The sequence below is a fragment of the Micropterus dolomieu genome, linkage group LG04, assembly GCF_021292245.1.
Source record: "Micropterus dolomieu isolate WLL.071019.BEF.003 ecotype Adirondacks linkage group LG04, ASM2129224v1, whole genome shotgun sequence".
NCBI classification, from domain to species: Eukaryota; Metazoa; Chordata; class Actinopteri; order Centrarchiformes; family Centrarchidae; genus Micropterus; species Micropterus dolomieu.
This window is the reverse complement of record NC_060153.1, coordinates 1,094,486-1,110,216: the sequence shown is the minus strand read 5'-3', so window position 1 is coordinate 1,110,216 and position 15,731 is coordinate 1,094,486. Positions and strand designations below refer to the sequence as shown.

Sequence of the window (15,731 nt, the reverse complement as noted above, 5' to 3'; positions counted from 1 at the left end):
TAAAAATACAGAACGGGTACAGGATGGCAAAATGTTCCCTTCAATTACTTATCACTAAGGCTATATCTAATTACCACACAACCTGAATCAGTGTAATTTGCTTTCAATATAGTACTTATCCTCTGTTCAGTGTCAGCCAAATTAGACAAAAATCAATAGCTATTCACTGACTGTAACACACTGCATTGGTGCAGAGGTACACATTTATTTATTATTTATTTATTATTTATTTCCACAATATCACACATTGCAATTAATGCTACATCAGAAGCAGTTGTTGGGGGCAGCATATTACAGAAGTGACAAGTTACAAAATATATTACTTTTTCCAGCAGCCAAGAACTATAACACATTTCCCACACTAAATATAGTAATATGATTGACATCACAATTCAAGTCACTCGAGTTACAAGCAAATAAGATGCAGCATGTCAACTGGTGCTGGATACATTCGCGGGAACTTGTAGCCAGTGTCAACACAAGTCACTAGAGAATGGGGAGAAAGAAATCTTTGGCTACACACCAGCTCGATGGCATCACAACCATTTCAGTCCATATCTTGCCAAGGGTGAGAATCAATTAAAAGTAATTACTCAGTTACTCATCCACATTTTAGAAGCAGTATAAATTATGTAGTACAAAACACATCACTATTCAAGGCTGCAGCTACTACTATAGTACACCACAATTCAAAATAGCCTGCCCAACCACTGATCAGGAATAATAGTGTATTCTATTGTGAAGAATGGACTCCCAAGAAGCAACAGCTTATGAATAGGGGTCCATCCCATTAATTAGACATTGCCACTGACATTCAGTTACATTTAATATAAGAGAACGTTTCTGTTGTTATAGTGCAGTATGTGTGGTAGCAAAGAAAGAGCCTGACCACATAATACAGAGTATGTTAGTACCAGCTATTGTCTGAGGTTTATGCCATATAGTGTGGAACAAATTGTCTTGACGGTAATATTTGGTGTCTAAAACACACATTCACATGCAATGTTCCACTTGAGTGATCCGCAGTGCAGTTCTGTGTGGACCAAGGTGTTATTTAACAGCTTGCGTGCACGCTTCACTACAGTTTCTATAGAAACGGATGCATAGATTCTCTGGTATACAGCATCAGCTCAGACTTTGACTGGTGACGTACGTTTCCATGGGTAAAACATAATTAGGTCCATCATGGTGAGAGGATTGGACATGCAGAAACAAACAGAACTGGTTATGTTCCTTTAAGTGGAACAGGCACTCAGGGGTTTGCATATTGAATCTGATGACAGCCTGTTGAGTGCACTGCAATCTCATTTAAAAAGCCCAGTTTGTTTAATTTGTTTAGTCATTTATTTATTGATACATGATTGACCTACAGTAGCAGGTGTGCTCTTTTCCACTTACCCCTATACAGTAGCTACATATTAACATATTGGTTCTGCCCAGTACATACTGGCAGCCACTAAGCATCTCAGTTGCAGGTGGAAGTGGGTAATGCTTGCTTAAGAACATTTCTGGCTAACAAGTTAAGAATTCACTTTTGATGTAGGGACTAACAGTAATTTCTAAGTGTGGGTGTTACGAACCTCAGAAGCCCAGGGGGAGGAGGTTAGTACAATAAATAATTGTTCCAGGGCAGAAGAAGACGAGGAAACAGGAGTAAGTTTGCAAAGAAAAGGGTAATTTATTTACAATAATTAAACAAAGTGTCTTAACGCTCAATAAACAGAAAACAACTCCCAAAAGGGAAGCGAGCAACAAGGGTCCTTTTTAAAGGGAACTAAGGTAATTGATAAACACAAACGTAGTGATAGCAAACTAGCACACAGTGCAAAACAAAAACAGTAAATCACTTCACTTAACCGCAGGACTCCCACTGTTGCCACTGCCGGTTGTCACACGCTTGCCCGCAGACTCCAAGCACTCGGTAACACTATCTCTTTCGCTGTAGCCCACCATCCTCTCACCCAGAGCAGCTTCCTTCACCAGCCCTGTGTTTTTTGCATTATTGTGGCAGCTATGGTGGGACAAAGTACATCCAAGTCGGTCTGTAAACTGTATTGAATATAGCATTTGCTTTTTCATATAAATGTGGCCAATGTGGGACTAATGTTTGCGACCTGTCTGATGTTCTGAACCCTTGTGTGGCTTCGGACTTCTAGCATGGACTTTGACACACGTGTTCACAGCACACATTCACTGGGAAATGTGAGGTTTCTTTGCAACAGTCAGGGAGATGGATGTAAAGATGTCAGTCCACAGGGATGGGATGCCTTACCATGGACTATGTCACATTGTAGTTTTAATAGGGAATAACATAGAATTAATGCATTTTTTACTAGCAGTGACATGTTCATGCTTTCCTGTAGACATTGTTCTCTGTCCAGTCTCTGTCTCTGTGTTTCTTGGATTTTTGGTGCTTGGATGGATTTGGTTGCAATGGGTGTAAACTATTGGTAATTACTAATTACTATGAATTGCTGTGTGTCTATTCTAGCGCCATGGTCGCAGTTCAAACTACCACAACTGGGGTCGCCCTCCCCATCCACAGTCTGCATGGAGCCGCAGGTAGACCATTTGATTTACTTTCAGCAACTGATTTCAGCTATTGCCTTAATGAATTCTTAATACTTTCATTAAACCTTAATTACCTACATGGAAGCATCAAACCTTTGCTGTTGTTTTATTACCCAATTAGCTTTATAACTAAACTCTTAATATGTAGAAAAGTATTGATTAACTCTTTATTGATACATACATTTTAATGCATATTAAATACCTCTTAATTGTACTGTTGTGCTCTAAAGGTCCAGCTCAAACAGCCTGGGCCGGAGGAGCTACAGGTTTGGTGGGGCACCTCTGGTGGGAGGCAGCCTCCGTGTGCACAGCACCCGCTCACCCCACTCCTACACCTATGCCGCAGAGCAGGAATCCCTTCTTTCCCACCCACACCACTCTCATCATCTACCCCCACACCATCCACCTCCACCCCCACTGTTCCTCTCCAGACACTTTGCTGCAAGGAGGGATCGACGAGCTCTTTCCCTGGAGCTCCCAGAGCTGCTTCGGGCAGGTGGACAGCCCCCGGGCCTTCCCCCTTTCCACCCGGACCCTGGGAGGAGGAGTGGGTCTGGTGCAGGGGGATCCATCACTGGGGGGTCTGGGGCTGGTAGTGGTTTTGGAGTGGACCACCGGGACTGTAACGGCAAGGCACCGGGTCCCCACACTCAGCTCATGGCTGAGGTTTTCCCTCAAGTCAACGCACGCAAAGACAGAGCAGACCTTGATGAAGAGACAGATTATGTAAGTCACCGGATAAACTCAATAAAGAAGAAATGCCATAAAAGCAACAAATAAATGAATGACCACCACCTCTTAAGATTATGCAGTGCTACTTTATTCCATTAATGATATGGGGATGAGGCGCTTAACTAGATACTTTAGCTTTATGAGAGATGCTGAAAAAGCAGTCATGTATTTTTTTATTGTTGTTGGTTATGTGTCAAAATGAGAAAAGAGCTTTAGGGCTCCACTCAGGGATCCAGCCAGTTGCGGATAAATGGGGAATCATTTATTGGTTCCCTGATATGCCGAGATAATACTGAAAACTAAACAAAACATAAATCATAATCATTGTGGGAGTTGGGGTAGAAATGAGGCAGCAGTATTAGCTTATCTAACCTCTGCAGTGACATTGCAGTCACGTTATGAAATTTCCAAGCATGACAGAAATCTTCTAATTAAATCTGGGTGAACACATTCATTTTTAAAGTATTTACATTATGGATAGATTGGGGGTAAAATTAAAGAAATAAATAAAAGCATTATCTGAAAAAAGATAAATATTGCACATACTGTTGCTATGGGTGTAGGTGGCACCTTTGACAATTCTAAGCACTAATAATGCTCTAATGAGCTGAAATACAGTGATCTAAACACAAAACTGATGATATGTATCACTGATGAAGCATTACTTATTGATTTGCTTGGTAATTTGACCTTTTAACATATTCCCACCATTCTTCTCATCTCTGTTTCCCTCCTCTTACATGCAGAGTTTGTGTTTCCGTATCCAGAAAATGATGGAGGTGTACAAGCCAGACTGGTGTGAAAGCAGAGAGGAGTGGTCTGTCTATCTCTTTTCGCCTCAAAACAAGTGAGTGGAAACTTCAGATTCTTAATAGGAGTGATGGGATCCTACTTGATTTTTCTGCCAAAGTTTTGTTTATTTCACATTAAAGATTTCTGTGTTTCTTTTTTGTGCTCTGGCTGGTTTGAGGTGGGTGGAGCTCAGCTGTGAAAAAAAGTGATGTTAAGTACTTCCGTATACTAATCTGGATTTACCAACATTTAAGTCGAATCTAAATCTAATCACTTGAGCTGTGGGGAGGAGCTCACTTTAGGTTTAAAATGGACTAAAGGAGTGATGAGATTCTGTTTTCATGCAATCACTTGCGGCCTTTTCTGTCAGTAGCATTACCGGCTGAAATGAGATGGGAAGGTATGTCCTGCTTGCTGTATAAAGCTTTTCCAGCATTTTGTCTGGTGCTTTATCTTAAATGAATCATGGTGAATTGGCATGCAGCCTTAATGGAACTAAGAAAGTTTTTATTAGTTATTAGTTTTTATTATTATTATTTAGTTATAGTGAGTTAAGTTTATGATATTGCTCTGCCACATTAGGATGGTGATGACAAGAGTATCATGCATGCTGGTATCTTTATTAAAGTGAACTGGTGATGAATCACCCTCATGTGTCAATCATACATCAATAATAGGCAAATTTTATGCATGATGATTAAGATAAAGAAAAATAGATATGCGCGTCAATAGCATATTGTCAATATTTTTTAGACCCCTCAGAATTTCACATGTCATGTTGAGGAATAGCTTGTGATTTATTAAGAGGAGCCAAGCTCGCCCTGGCTCCCCTGTAGTTCCCACCCTAGATAATGGTGCTTATTTAGTCAGGAGTCTTTCAGTTTATAGAGAAGTACCTGAAGCCAAGTTTTTGGGGGCTTTAATAGATATAGAGATGCTGATGGCCTCAGTCCTCATAAGAAGATAAGTAGGTCTACATGGACTGTTGTGATTCTCCACTCCATAATATAGACATGAAACGTCTTTCCAATAAACAAGTGACATCCATAAAACTCATTGACCTTGAAAACCTTGGTGTACTTGACAATGGTTAGTGAGAATAGATCTGAATCAAAAGTGAGCAAAAAAGGTTAACCTTTCAGTGAGAAAAGAAACCACCTCTCTGGAGGCGTCAGTACTTGTGAAAGTTTGCTTTGGCAACATGTTTCTGCCAAGCCTTTTTGTTCAGCACAGAAACCGAGTGTGGAAAGATGAGTCGACAAGCAAAACCAATGGCCCTGAAAACAAATGTTAGCAAACGTTACCAGCTCTGTCCTGATAATGTGGAAGAACAGGGTGTCATAGTCAAACCATTTGTCTGATCACACAGGAAAACTGCTGTCTTCTGGTTTCACAAATGGCTTGTTAAAGTGATGCCTCTGTGTATTTCCTCCACAGCATTTTTTTCTCTAGACAATGTTACTGACTCTGGGCTGTGAGTGTGTGTCTGTGTCTATTCATCTGTGTTTGTCTGTGTTATTATGTTTTCTCCCAGCCTTCAATGCATTGGTGGTAGAAACGCCCCTGAAAGCAACATGAAAGAAAGATCACTCAGTCATCCGATCGCTCACTCACCCGATTCCCAGCGTGCTGATAGGCACTTAAGGGAAGCCAGGCCCCAGGGCTGTGTTTTGGCATCCTGGCAGGTGCCATCTGTCAAGCAAGGGCTGTGTGTGTTGGCGGTGTGTGTGTGTACAAGCATTAGGCCATTTCGCTAGTAGTGTTGTTTTCCGCGTTTTTGCATGTGTTTCTGGGTGACTTTACATATCTGCATGTGGGAGAGTGTGAGCATATGTGCGTCTATGCCTGAGTGTACTGTATATGCCTGAATGTGTGTGTAAGCATATGTGTGTTTGCTCTAACAAGTGTGCCTAAGTAGGATTCAAGTGAGAGAAGCAGACAAACAAACAAAACGAGAAACTAGACAACAACAGAAGTTGTGTCTCAGGCGGGATAAGTGCCTACGCCAGCAATGCCGCTGGTCACGATCGATATCATGGGACAGGGTTGCCAGATTTAAATCAATAGATAAAGGGACAGAGTTGCCAGGTCTGGAGGAAAAGCAGGCAGATTAGCAGATTGATTTCCTCATCCAGGGAGCAGGTGCAGCTGTAGGTATATTCTGCTCCCTTTTAAGCTGGCAGGTGAGATGGGATGTTTGAGGGCTTCACTCTTACTGCTGCTTGCTGCCTTTACTGGCTCTGGAGCTGACGATTTGACAACAACACTGCAGGTGTCTAAGGATGGTAAAGTCTATTCAGAGATTGTCCCTACACCAGTGGTTCTTGTCACAGGACCCAAACTGCATATGTGTGTTCCACCTTAGAGTAATTTCCCCCTCAAAACTTTCAGATCGTTTCATCTATTTAACTGTTAAGGGCTAGAAGACGCAAACATATTTAACATTTAACCAAAAATGTAAAGCGAAAAGTCCACATACTTATATAAATGTATGTAACAGAGCAATGTTTTCTTGTTTTTTCTTTAAAATTATTCACTGCCCAACAACAAGTGAACCACAGCTTGTAACAGCCTTGGAAGACCATAGAAAAATCTTAAGCTGTTTTGATGCAGTTACAACTGAATGCATACCCTTGTGGACAATTCTTGAACAAATCGTACAGCCTCCTCATATATTTCCCTTTCTCTCTTAAACCTAACGCCTTTGTTTCTCTCTTGGGTTCTCTCCAGGTTCAGACTGCTCTGCCAGTCCATTATTGCCCATAAGCTCTTTGACTATGTGGTCCTGGCCTTCATCTTTCTCAACTGCATCACAGTGGCTCTGGAGAGGCCAAAGATAATGCAAGGCAGTCTGGTAAGAACTATGTTCCTCCAGATCCCCCATCATTCTGGAGCTACTAAGCATTTAAAGGATATATTAGTCGTGGTAAATAGCTACATGTGTTGTGAGTCCATTTGTCTATTAAAATATTGATCTTACAAAATCTGACTAATACAAAACTTTATGTACAAACAGTTATATGAAAATAGAATGTTTTTTTTAAAGGTTCCATGTGTTCCTTGTTAATGAAACCAGTGGCCATTAAGTGAACTGCAGTCAGCGTGCTTGTGCCCCTGCTGGCATGTAAGCATGAGCAATCATCAGAACAAAACAGAAAATGTGATAGACTGAACACTGAAATGAACACTGGATTCTTGAAAATAAATTTGAATCATATTTTGAGTAGCATTACTGTATGGTGCTATATTTTATTTTGACCATTGGCAAATCACCCCATCAGCCAATGCCTCGAAGCAACCAATGCCAGACCCACTAAGCAGAGCCAAGCCTCAGCTAGCCGGCCAAACCCAGACTAGCTTAGGTTACAGTAAGCTAGTTGGCCACCCCTGCATTGCATCACTCTAGGCTAGTGGAGAGCAATCATTAATTATACACACGGGTTAAATTGGGCCCATTAGTGTTGAATGAAAAGGAAGCTTGGGGTTGGGTTACAGCGACATCGAGACGATCACTGCCCACAGCATCTTCCTATCACACAGCCAGACCAGCCGGACCAAACTCAACCATCGCAACGCTAGCTGGCAAAGCAACCTGCAAACGGCAAGCCAGCCAATCAGTGAGATCGGCCCCTGGGAATATGGATGAATTAGATAATGTTATCCACTCGAGAAAGTATTTTAACATTAGGCAGCTAAAAAAACAATGTCACATAATATTTCACATGCTCTCCAGTAATGTTAGTCTTGACTTTGGACTTTGTGCTGGTCATTTGTTTTCATTAGTGGATTCCATTTCTATAACGTTAGCTAGAGTTGCACACTGTTGGCACTGATTTCCCAGAAAAAAACATCTCGAAATAAATAGAAATAGAAATCAGTTATAGGTAACCTAGAATGTCGGCAGTCTGTTCACACATTGGCGATGAATATATTTAAATTGCCTAACATTAATTCACAAAATTGACAAATCTGTGGTGCTTATTTTCCGCCACATTATTTCAGTGTCGAACTACCTCTTTCAAGTACAAATTTGATATGAGAAAAAGCTGAGTAGATAATTGTGGTTGTAATTTTAATGTATTCTTCTTCTTGTGAACAAGCTGTTGTTTGCATTAATAAGCTGTTTTTCAAAATGCATCCTTGCTTCTATTGCTCCAAGCTTTAACTGGATTCTGGCATCAAGCCACTTTTCTGCATCAAGCAGCACCAAAACATTGAATGGAATGCACATCATTGAAGCGTTCAAATTTGGCATTTTATTTGGCAACAAGATCAAATTTTAATTTAAAAGCAAAAAAGCTGACAAATGAAGTCAGTGAACTTTTTTCAGTCAACAGCAAGTGACCAGAAAAGATTCTCATATCCTGCTTTGAAAAGTGAAGCCAAGTGCAGTCACTCTTTCTTATTTAACATTTTGTTCTTCCCAAGATGCGACTTCGTTTTGTCTTTTTAAATTCTTTTTCCTTCTTCCTTTAAACTATTTCCTTTTAATTTCTCTCAGTTTTTGTCCTCTCTCCTTTTGTTACAGGAAAGGGTGTTTCTCACAATTTCCAACTACATCTTTACTGCCATCTTTGTTACGGAGATGACTGTTAAGGTAAAATGTCCCTCCCTTCCTCTCCTTTCTCTGCCTCCTCACTTTCCCTCTTCCCCCTTCCTTTCCTATGTTGCTCTCTTCTGCTTTCTTTGCTTTTTTTAGTCTCCTTTCTTCACCTTTCATCACATCACTGTCTTTCTGCTCTCTTAAGCAATACCTCTCCATTGTTCTTTTTCTCTTTCCCCTCCTGTGTTAACCTTGTATCTCATCTCATCTCCCATTCCTCTGCAATACCGGCTCCCTCCCTCCCTCCCTTCCTCTTATTGCCTAACTCTTCTTTTCAAAACTCTTGTCTTTCTCCTGTACATTGTTTTCATCTTTATCTTGTTTGTCTTCACCTTCTCTTTTTGCCTCTATCCACTATTGACTCTCCTAATCTTCTATCTGGTTTACTCTTCTCTCTTCCTTTTATCTCTCTATCCATTTTTTAATTTTTATTCTCCTTTTCTTCTTTTGTTTTTTATCTATCTTATCCTTCCATCTCAAGCCATTATTCTCTCCTCCCATCATTTTTCACCCTCCCCTCCTCCTCATTCCTCTTCTTTTCTCGACAACTCTGCAACTTACTATTTAATCAGTTGCACATGACCCATTTGCGTTGGGCAGCTAGATAATGCAGTTAATTAGAAGGCTATCTCTCTTCAGCTGGCCTTTAGCATCCTGGACTTTTCATCGATAAACACATGCACACACAAACGCACACACATCCACATCCTCTTTTTAATCCACTAATCTGTGGTCCAGAAGACAGGGCATTATCCATTATTAAGGGCCTTGTGTCCCCAGGCGTTTCCTACATTGGTAGAAATCCTATAGTGATTTATTTATGACCAGGGATAATGAAGACATGTGTAGCACAATGATATGTAAATCATCTCAGCGCTGTGGTGGTGCAGAGTTCATGTGCACATGCAGTTTATGCATCTGGCCCCTGGCTGAACTTAGATCAGTTGGTTATTTGTTCTCTTCTTGTTTTGATCTCCCTCTTTGCGTCTTTATTTACTTCCATTCCTTCAATCCGTCTTCAAATCGTACACATCTTTATTTGCTTTATCTTCTCTGTGCCGCTCATTTGATTGATTTCATATGCAGTTCTGGATCTGTCGCTTATCATTCTCTCTGCTCTTTTGTCCCTCCATTTGTAAATTAAACGGTGGAGCGCCACTGTTATCTGTGTCCTGCTTCATTTTCACACTCAAATGTAGTCCCAGCACTCTCTTGCTGCTCATTTTCTTATCTTAAATTATATATAAATTGCTGTACTGTAGCACCAACTTCCATTCATTGTCGAATCAAAGGTGTAACTGTTGCAGTTACTCAATAATGAAGAATTTGTCCTGTCATTGAGCTGTCACAAAATCAGGGGACTAATCTTCCACTTGTATTTATGCGTTGTCAAAACCCCACCATCACACATACATGTACACACCAAATTAAGCCAATGTGCAAGAACTGCAGTTCATTGAATGGCCACTTGAGGCTTGCTCTGAAAGCGAGTCTATCCCCATTGACCCCTATGTTAACAAGCTTCACAGCAGAAATGAACATGTTTACAGCCTGGTATATAAAATGTTTTTTGTCTCTGTTGCTAATCTCCCCGGTCATGGCAACTGTGCAGGGGATGAATTTTTATGTAACTTTCCCATTTAAATTATATTAAGGCTTTGAGTGACAGGTGGGTGACAGGTTGATAGCTGGTTCAGCAACCATGCTTCATTCAGCCCGCCTAAGCTCTCTGTCCATTTTTGGATTAGCCAGAATAATATACCTGTTGCAGCATTTATTTTCCAACACATGGATTTAAACTTCACTAGGATAGGTGAAAAGACCTCTAAAGCAATAATGTCCTTAGTGAAAAAGAATAAAACTGACAAGCAAAGTGCAAGAAAAAAAATCCTAAGAAATATCTAAATATACCTGGGAGCTCAGCTATTTAACCTCAGTGGTGTCGTTAAGTAGCTTAGTTTCCCTACCAGTCAGTCAGAACTGAAGAAGTCCCTTGGATGAGGGATGAAATGTCTTCTAGTATCTTCAACCAAGTCAAGTTGCCCTTGACTTTAACCTTCGTTGGATAACTATGATCTGGATGACTGAGAATCCTCACAGACACCGCATTAACTACTACAACCACACACCAAATAGGCCTCTGAGGTTTTCTGAAAAGGGCTTGTTAGTTGTTCCTCACTCAAGGCTTCAAAATGAAGCAGTCTGTGCCTTTGAGGTTGTGGCTTTTAAACTTTGGGTCTCATTCCCTTTGCACTTAGGATCTGAGGAGACAGTACACAGTTTTTTGTGCATGGGCATTGTCTTGGTCTTTGACATAGGTACGGGGGTCCTGAAGTGCAAACCACAACAGCAAATCGCACAACACGAGCAATTTGTACAACATGACAGTAAATCGCACAACATGACAGCGATTTGTCATGTGGCAAACTGCTGCCATGTTGTGGCGAATTGCTGTTGTGTTGTGGAAAATTGCTGTTGTTTTGTGGCGAATTGCTGTCGTGTTGTGTTGATTTGCTTTTGTGTTTGTGAATTGCTGTCGTGTTGTGTTGATTTGCTTTTGTGTTTGTGAATTGCTGTCGTGTTGTGTTGATTTGCTTTTGTGTTTGTGAATTGCTGTCGTGTTGTGTTGATTTGCTGTTGGGTTGTGCGAAGTTCGAACCGCTGTCGTGTGTAGCTATTTGCCGTCGTGTTGTGGCGAATTGCTGTCATGTTGTAGCAATGTGCTGTTGTGTTGTGGCGAATTGCTGTTGTGCTGTGGCAAACTGCTGTCCTGTTGTAGAAATTTGCTGTAGTGTTGTGTTGATTTTCTTTTGTGTGTGTGAATTGCTGTTGTGTTGTAGCGATTTCCTGTTGTGTTGATTTGCTTTTGTGTTTGTGAATTGCTGTTGTGTTGTAGCGATTTCCTGTTGTGTTGATTTGCTTTTGTGTATGTGAATTGCTGTCGTGTTGTAGTGATTTGCTTTTGCTTGTGTGAATTGCTGTTGTGTTGTAGCGAACTGCTGTCCTGTTGTAGCAATTTGCTGTAGTGTTGTGTTGATTTTCTTTTGTGTGTGTGAATTGCTGTTGTGTTGTAGCGATTTCCTGTTGTGTTGATTTGCTTTTGTGTTTGTGAATTGCTGTTGTGTTGTAGCGATTTCCTGTTGTGTTGATTTGCTTTTGTGTATGTGAATTGCTGTCGTGTTGTAGTGATTTGCTTTTGCTTGTGTGAATTGCTGTTGTGTTGTAGCGAACTGCTGTCCTGTTGTAGCAATTTGCTGTAGTGTTGTGTTGATTTTCTTTTGTGTGTGTGAATTGCTGTTGTGTTGTAGCGATTTCCTGTTGTGTTGATTTGCTTTTGTGTTTGTGAATTGCTGTTGTGTTGTAGCGATTTCCTGTTGTGTTGATTTGCTTTTGTGTATGTGAATTGCTGTCGTGTTGTAGTGATTTGCTTTTGCTTGTGTGAATTGCTGTTGTGTTGTAGCGAACTGCTGTCCTGTTGTAGCAATTTGCTGTAGTGTTGTGTTGATTTTCTTTTGTGTGTGTGAATTGCTGTTGTGTTGTAGCGATTTCCTGTTGTGTTGATTTGCTTTTGTGTTTGTGAATTGCTGTTGTGTTGTAGCGATTTCCTGTTGTGTTGATTTGCTTTTGTGTTTGTGAATTGCTGTCGTGTTGTGGCAATTTTTCTGTTGGGTTGTGCGAAGTTCTAGCTGCTGTTGTGTTGTGGCAATTAGCTGTCGTGTTGTAGCTATTTGCCGTCGTGTTGTGCTGATCTGCTGTTGTGTTGTGCGATTTGCTGTTATGGTTTGCACTTCAGGGGATATCAGACAAATATGCTATCATTTATTGAGTTTCTTACTACATAAATGGCTGATTATTTTCCTGTTTACTAGCAGCTACACACATTGACATGTGAGCTGTGTGTGTAGGAACATTTCTAAGAGGGAAAAAAAGTAATTGTGCTCTATATAAATGCATCTTCTGGTGTGCTTAAACTCTGTCAGAAATGTTCTTTGAATTAAGTGGTTATGGAGTTATTCATGGTCAGTTGGGGCAATGATATGATGCACTACTTTCTATTGTCTCACAATTTTGTCAATACAGCACCAACAACATTATTAACATTATTTTTGTATCTCACCCTCTTTCCATCTTTGCTCCCATCCTCCTTCTTTCCCTCCCTGTTTGTTGCTCTTAATGTGTTGTTCCAGGCTGGTCATTCTGATCTCTCGCTGAGGAGCACTGATTAAACAGAGTTTCCTCTCCGAGACACATTCCATCACAGAGACAGTCTGTTCTCATTTCCTGTTATCACTAATACACACCAACACAAATACACACATACATGAGTAGTAGCGATCAGTGTAAGCAGTCTTACCTGCACATAGTGAGTCTGACCTTGAACATCAAACTCTAATTAGGAACACAGAGGGGAGTGTAGACCTCGGTCTCTCTCTCACACACACACATCCAGACATAAACGTGACCTTGCACATATCCAGAGTTCACTGTCACGTTGTGTCCTTTGCCTGCTAAAACTGATCAGATAGTTAAGATCAAACAGGCCTGACAGACTAACTTTCAAACAAGCATTTTAGCTGCTACTTAAAGATACAATATGCAACTTTTTTGCCATACCGTAGGAAAGACCCTTTCAGCTCTATGTCTACCCTTCGCAGTTGGTTGATTTCTAAACACAGCACTCATTCAGCTGTCAGGAAACAGAAACTAGCTTGAGGCTGATGCAAACTTGCAAATCTTGTTAACAGCTTCAAATATGTGGAGCTGGGTCGTCAGCAAAAAGCTGTTTCCATCAAAGTATAATGCTTCTTTTTCTTTAAAATGGCTTTATAACACTCACTGGGGTGCTTGGTGACAGAAGCTGAAAGAATTGCAGTCAAAATGTTCAAGATCTTGCTTTTTAGCTTTAAGTGGCATTATTGGGCAACCTTTTGAGACATGTCCAGACTTGACATGAGCACAATGAATGTGCATTCTAAAAGCTTCACAGCTGGTGTTGGCTGGTAAGAACTCCATTAAGACTATTTATTTCTTTGGTATTACCAGACATCTGGCCCAGTTTACTGACTGGGAAAGTCAAACCAGGGAAAATGAATGGCTGATGTTGTTCACTTGTTCTTCTTAATCAGTATTGGACAAGTTACTCATAAATTGTAATATATTACTAGTTACTTATTACTCCTTCAAAAAGTAATATTACTCTACTTATTACTGGGTGATAAAAATAAATGTTTACCTTACTAGTTACGTTGTAAGGTTGGACAGGCTTGTGCAGCGGTGTTCACGAGAGAGAGAGAAAGAGGGAGAGAGAAAGAGGGAGCGAGCCAGGAGGTGCTGCAGGAATATATGCTGCTCAATACAGCTCCTTATTCAAAAATGATTTTAAATACGCCTAGTAACAGCATATAGCCTAGGCATAACGTTTCTTAACACTGTGCAGCTGATGTGTGCTACAGGATGAAGGATGAAGCTGGAAAAGATGTGCACTTGCAAATTTCCCCCGATTAAAGTTTATAGAAAAATAATAGTTAGTATTTTGCCAAACCTTTACTCATCTCATTTACTGGGAAATTAGTGTACACCACCTAAGAAATACAAAAATATTTAGCTTTTTAATGAGCAAGTTGATGAATTAATAATAATTATTGTAATGATTAAATTAATTTTAAATGCTAATTACTACTGACTCAGGAAGTTTGTAGTTAAAGAGTTATGGCATAAACACACTTAATACTTACCAGACTGACAAAAAAGAATATCTTTTATATTGGCATATTGAGGACGGCAAAACATTAACTATAGTGGGTTTTTTTTATTTAAAAGAAAGAAACTAAAGTGAGATTTATATTTTTTATGTTTATATTTAGGCACTGACAGCTCTTTGTTAAACACACTGTGTGTGTGTGTGTGTCTGTGTGTGTGTTTCACATTTAGCTCAGTGGACACCCTTCAGAGATTCATTGTGGTGATTTTCAGGTCAAAGTGCAGCAATGTGAGCTCGGAAAATCCCATCTTAAACATCAGATTTCAAAAATAACACTGAAGCAGCAAGTACAATAAATTGCCATATTTTCTGCTAAGTTGTATTGCAAATGGAGTTTGGAATGTAATTTAAATTGGAATTTAATATGACATACTCGTGCTGTCAGCCAAAGGACAGCTGGTAATGTGAAAGGAGAAGAGCAGACTTTAATCATAGCGCTGGCATCAGCCTGCTATCGATTCCCCATGCATCATGTTTTATCATGGCAAAATTTGATCTGCTTAATGGAGGCCCCAAAGCATTCCAGTAGTCCAGAAGGTGCTTTAGTATAGCTGGGGGACTATTAATAACAGAGCAGAAGTATTATAACTCACTATCTGGCCCGTCAAAACATGACAAAAGACTTAACGTATAGGATATGCTGTGAAGATCTCACCAGCATGGACAGATGAAACATTTTCTTACAGTGAGAGTTTTTGACCATGTTCTGTCAAAACAAGTTTTTTAAGAACAAAAAGACAGATTTTCTGTTCCTAAACAAAGCTGTATGGAATTCTGGAAACTGACTACTTCAGTTACTTTCCTGATTCAAAGGTCTCTGTTTCTTTCCTCATCCTTCACTCATTTAGCTGACTGTCTTCCACTTTGTCTTCACTTTATCCAGTATTTTTCTTTTTCTTCTTTTTCTATCTTATGACTGATGCCCAGCTTCTGCCTTATCTCTATAGAGTTAGGATTCCCTGACAACAGTTGGCATGGCAGTGTCTGTTATCATGTTTATCTGCTGCTTCTGCGGCTGCCACTGCCGTCACTCACTTTGAGTCAGTGGTGACAGTCATGGTGTTTTAGAGGAGGGATATGTTGTTGGGGGTTCCCAGCACATGATACAGTTTTATACAAGCATTTCTAGAAGGCTAACACAAAGTACATTTGACTGAAGTCTAATAAGAATGCCTACATGAGAGTTAGCTCTACTCTATATTACTACTATAAGTGCTACATTCACACAATGTCAGCAGAACAAGAAAAAAGGATCATGTCTGTAAGTTTGTA

General features: G+C 40.2%; 1 protein-coding gene across 4 annotated transcripts in view; it reads left to right on the top strand.

Annotated features, from left to right (window-relative positions):
* The window catches only part of LOC123969108 (voltage-dependent T-type calcium channel subunit alpha-1I-like), a 232,829-nt gene that overhangs the window by 132,481 nt on the left and 84,617 nt on the right, over positions 1 to 15,731 (top strand). For 3 of the 4 annotated variants that reach the window (XM_046046198.1, XM_046046200.1, XM_046046201.1), the window contains 5 exons: positions 2,492 to 2,562; positions 2,802 to 3,297; positions 4,050 to 4,150; positions 6,826 to 6,949; positions 8,624 to 8,692. In XM_046046198.1, coding sequence (XP_045902154.1) covers positions 2,492 to 2,562; positions 2,802 to 3,297; positions 4,050 to 4,150; positions 6,826 to 6,949; positions 8,624 to 8,692 — 861 coding nt within the window. The remainder of the gene's footprint in view (positions 1 to 2,491; positions 2,563 to 2,801; positions 3,298 to 4,049; positions 4,151 to 6,825; positions 6,950 to 8,623; positions 8,693 to 15,731) is intronic. The other variant, XM_046046199.1, reaches the window with a different exon arrangement.